The sequence below is a fragment of the Aplysia californica genome, unplaced genomic scaffold (genome assembly GCF_000002075.1).
Source record: "Aplysia californica isolate F4 #8 unplaced genomic scaffold, AplCal3.0 scaffold00125, whole genome shotgun sequence".
Taxonomy (NCBI): Eukaryota; Metazoa; Mollusca; class Gastropoda; order Aplysiida; family Aplysiidae; genus Aplysia; species Aplysia californica.
This window is the reverse complement of record NW_004797395.1, coordinates 1,392,963-1,394,878: the sequence shown is the minus strand read 5'-3', so window position 1 is coordinate 1,394,878 and position 1,916 is coordinate 1,392,963. Positions and strand designations below refer to the sequence as shown.

The window sequence follows — 1,916 nt, the reverse complement described above, 5'->3', positions numbered from 1 at the left end:
CACAAACCTGCGGAAAAAGGCAAGTTTCTTCACTTTGATTATTTTGACGAGAGCCTGATTCCACCACGCTGCCTCACGTATAATAGTGTATATTATGCCTTCTAAACATTTCCAAATGGAATGAGTTCGGACCTTGGCAGTTGCAGCTCCAGTAACAGAGACAGAGTATGCGATAGTGTATGATAATATGACTTCTAAATAGGTTCCAAAGGAATGCGCTCGGAGCCCGTGAGTTGTCTTTAGATACATGCGCACGGTATATAATTTTGCATATTACTTTATGCTTTCTAAAAATGTTCGACCTTTTTAACCTTATGTCTGATCCCCCCCCAGGAGTTCAAGGTTTCCAGCTTCGAGCAGCGCCTCATGCACGAAATCGATTACCGCGACGGCAAAGTCCGACTCCAGTCGGAGACAGAGACCGAGTACGACACGGACTACCCCGAGGAGCGAGTGACCAGCTCGTCTGCGCAGGCGCCCGAGATTGTCCAGCCACTCAAGGACTTCCGGCTCATAGAGGGCACGGATGTGACCTTTGTCGCTAAGGTCACGGGCAAACCTAGACCGAAGGTGGGTGGTCTGCTTGTGATCTTGGTGTTTGTGCTTAGTTAGTTTTGATATGTTGTATTGGGTGATGTGGTAATACTGTTATTATTAGTATTATTATTAGTATTATTATTATTATGATCGCTTTTCGGGACAAGTGGGCTAACCCAGATTTCGGGGGTTCCAGAAATCTTGACCTACTCCAAAATTGCCTTACCTAAAGAAGAAGTTTGGCTTCTTTGGTGTGTATATTTGTTTGGTTATAGAGAAAATTCTCCTTGTCTTTTAAAGAAACTGAACAAGGGTCCAAAAAGTTTATCTTCGATTTTCTCAAAACAGCATTTTTCGGGATAGCCCCCGTGTGCTTAAAAGCGACCATATTAGTATTAGGTGTTTCCTGATAGTGCGAGATGTTCTCTAGAAAACGTTATCTGGGTCAAGAAGACATCAGTGTGCTGAAGCCTTCCTGGGCCTAAGCTTGTTTTTTTTTTGTTTTCGTTCATATCTTTCTTTTTTTTTGTGGGTTTTTTTTTTTACTGGAGCAGGGGGACCAGGGAGTGGGGTCCTTGTATGTTGCTCCGACATGTTTTTGTACCAAGTTTTAACGTCCTTTTTTAAATTACATGTTGCTAGTCAAAGAGACGGATAGTATGTTCAGCGAGAGGACTTTGAATGGTAACAAAAACAACAACAACGACAGTGATATTAATAACAACAACAATAAACATCCACCTCCACTTCAACCACTGCTTCCACAACTAGTACCATCACTTCTGTCCATTACGTTAACTACAACTGTCTTATCTATCCCCCCCTCCCCCTTTCCCCCATCAGATCGCTTGGTACAAAGACGTTTACTACAACTGTTTAATAAATTTATCCCCCCCTGCCCCTCCTCCCTCCTCCTTTCCCCTCATAGACATGAACAAAAACTGTTTCATATATCCACCTCCCCCTTTCCCCCCTCAGATCGCCTGGTACAAAGACGGCAAGCGCGTGAAATCTTCCACACGGTACGAGATCAAGTACACCCAGGACGGCTACTGCACCCTGAGGATCCGCTCTGGCCTGGCCTCGGACACTGGTCACTACACCGTCCTGGCGGTCAACTCGGTGGGCAAGACCACGTGCTCCGGACAGCTGTTCGTGGACGTCGTGGGCAACATTGACGCCACGTCATTTGTCTCGCCGGAGACGCTGCATAGGATCATGCGTCGGTGAGTGTTTGCTTGTTGGTGTGTGCTTTTTTGTGTGTGTGCTTGATAATGATGTCTGCTTTTTTACCTGCTAGTTTCACAGCGGGGGAGGGGAGAGAGAGAGAGAGAGAGAGAGAGAGAGAGAGAGAGAGAGAGAGAGAGAGAGAGAGAGAG

The 1,916-nt window shown here is 45.8% G+C and overlaps 1 protein-coding gene across 1 annotated transcript in view; it reads left to right on the top strand.

Moving 5' to 3' along the window:
• Nucleotides 1-333: 333 nt before the first annotated feature.
• LOC101859562 (palladin) overlaps nucleotides 334-1,916 on the top strand; it is a gene marked incomplete at both ends in the record, with an annotated part of 16,539 nt that continues 14,956 nt past the window's right edge. The window contains 2 exon segments of the mRNA XM_013081313.2: nucleotides 334-570; nucleotides 1,516-1,763. Of these exon segments, the coding sequence (XP_012936767.2) occupies nucleotides 334-570; nucleotides 1,516-1,763 (485 nt within the window).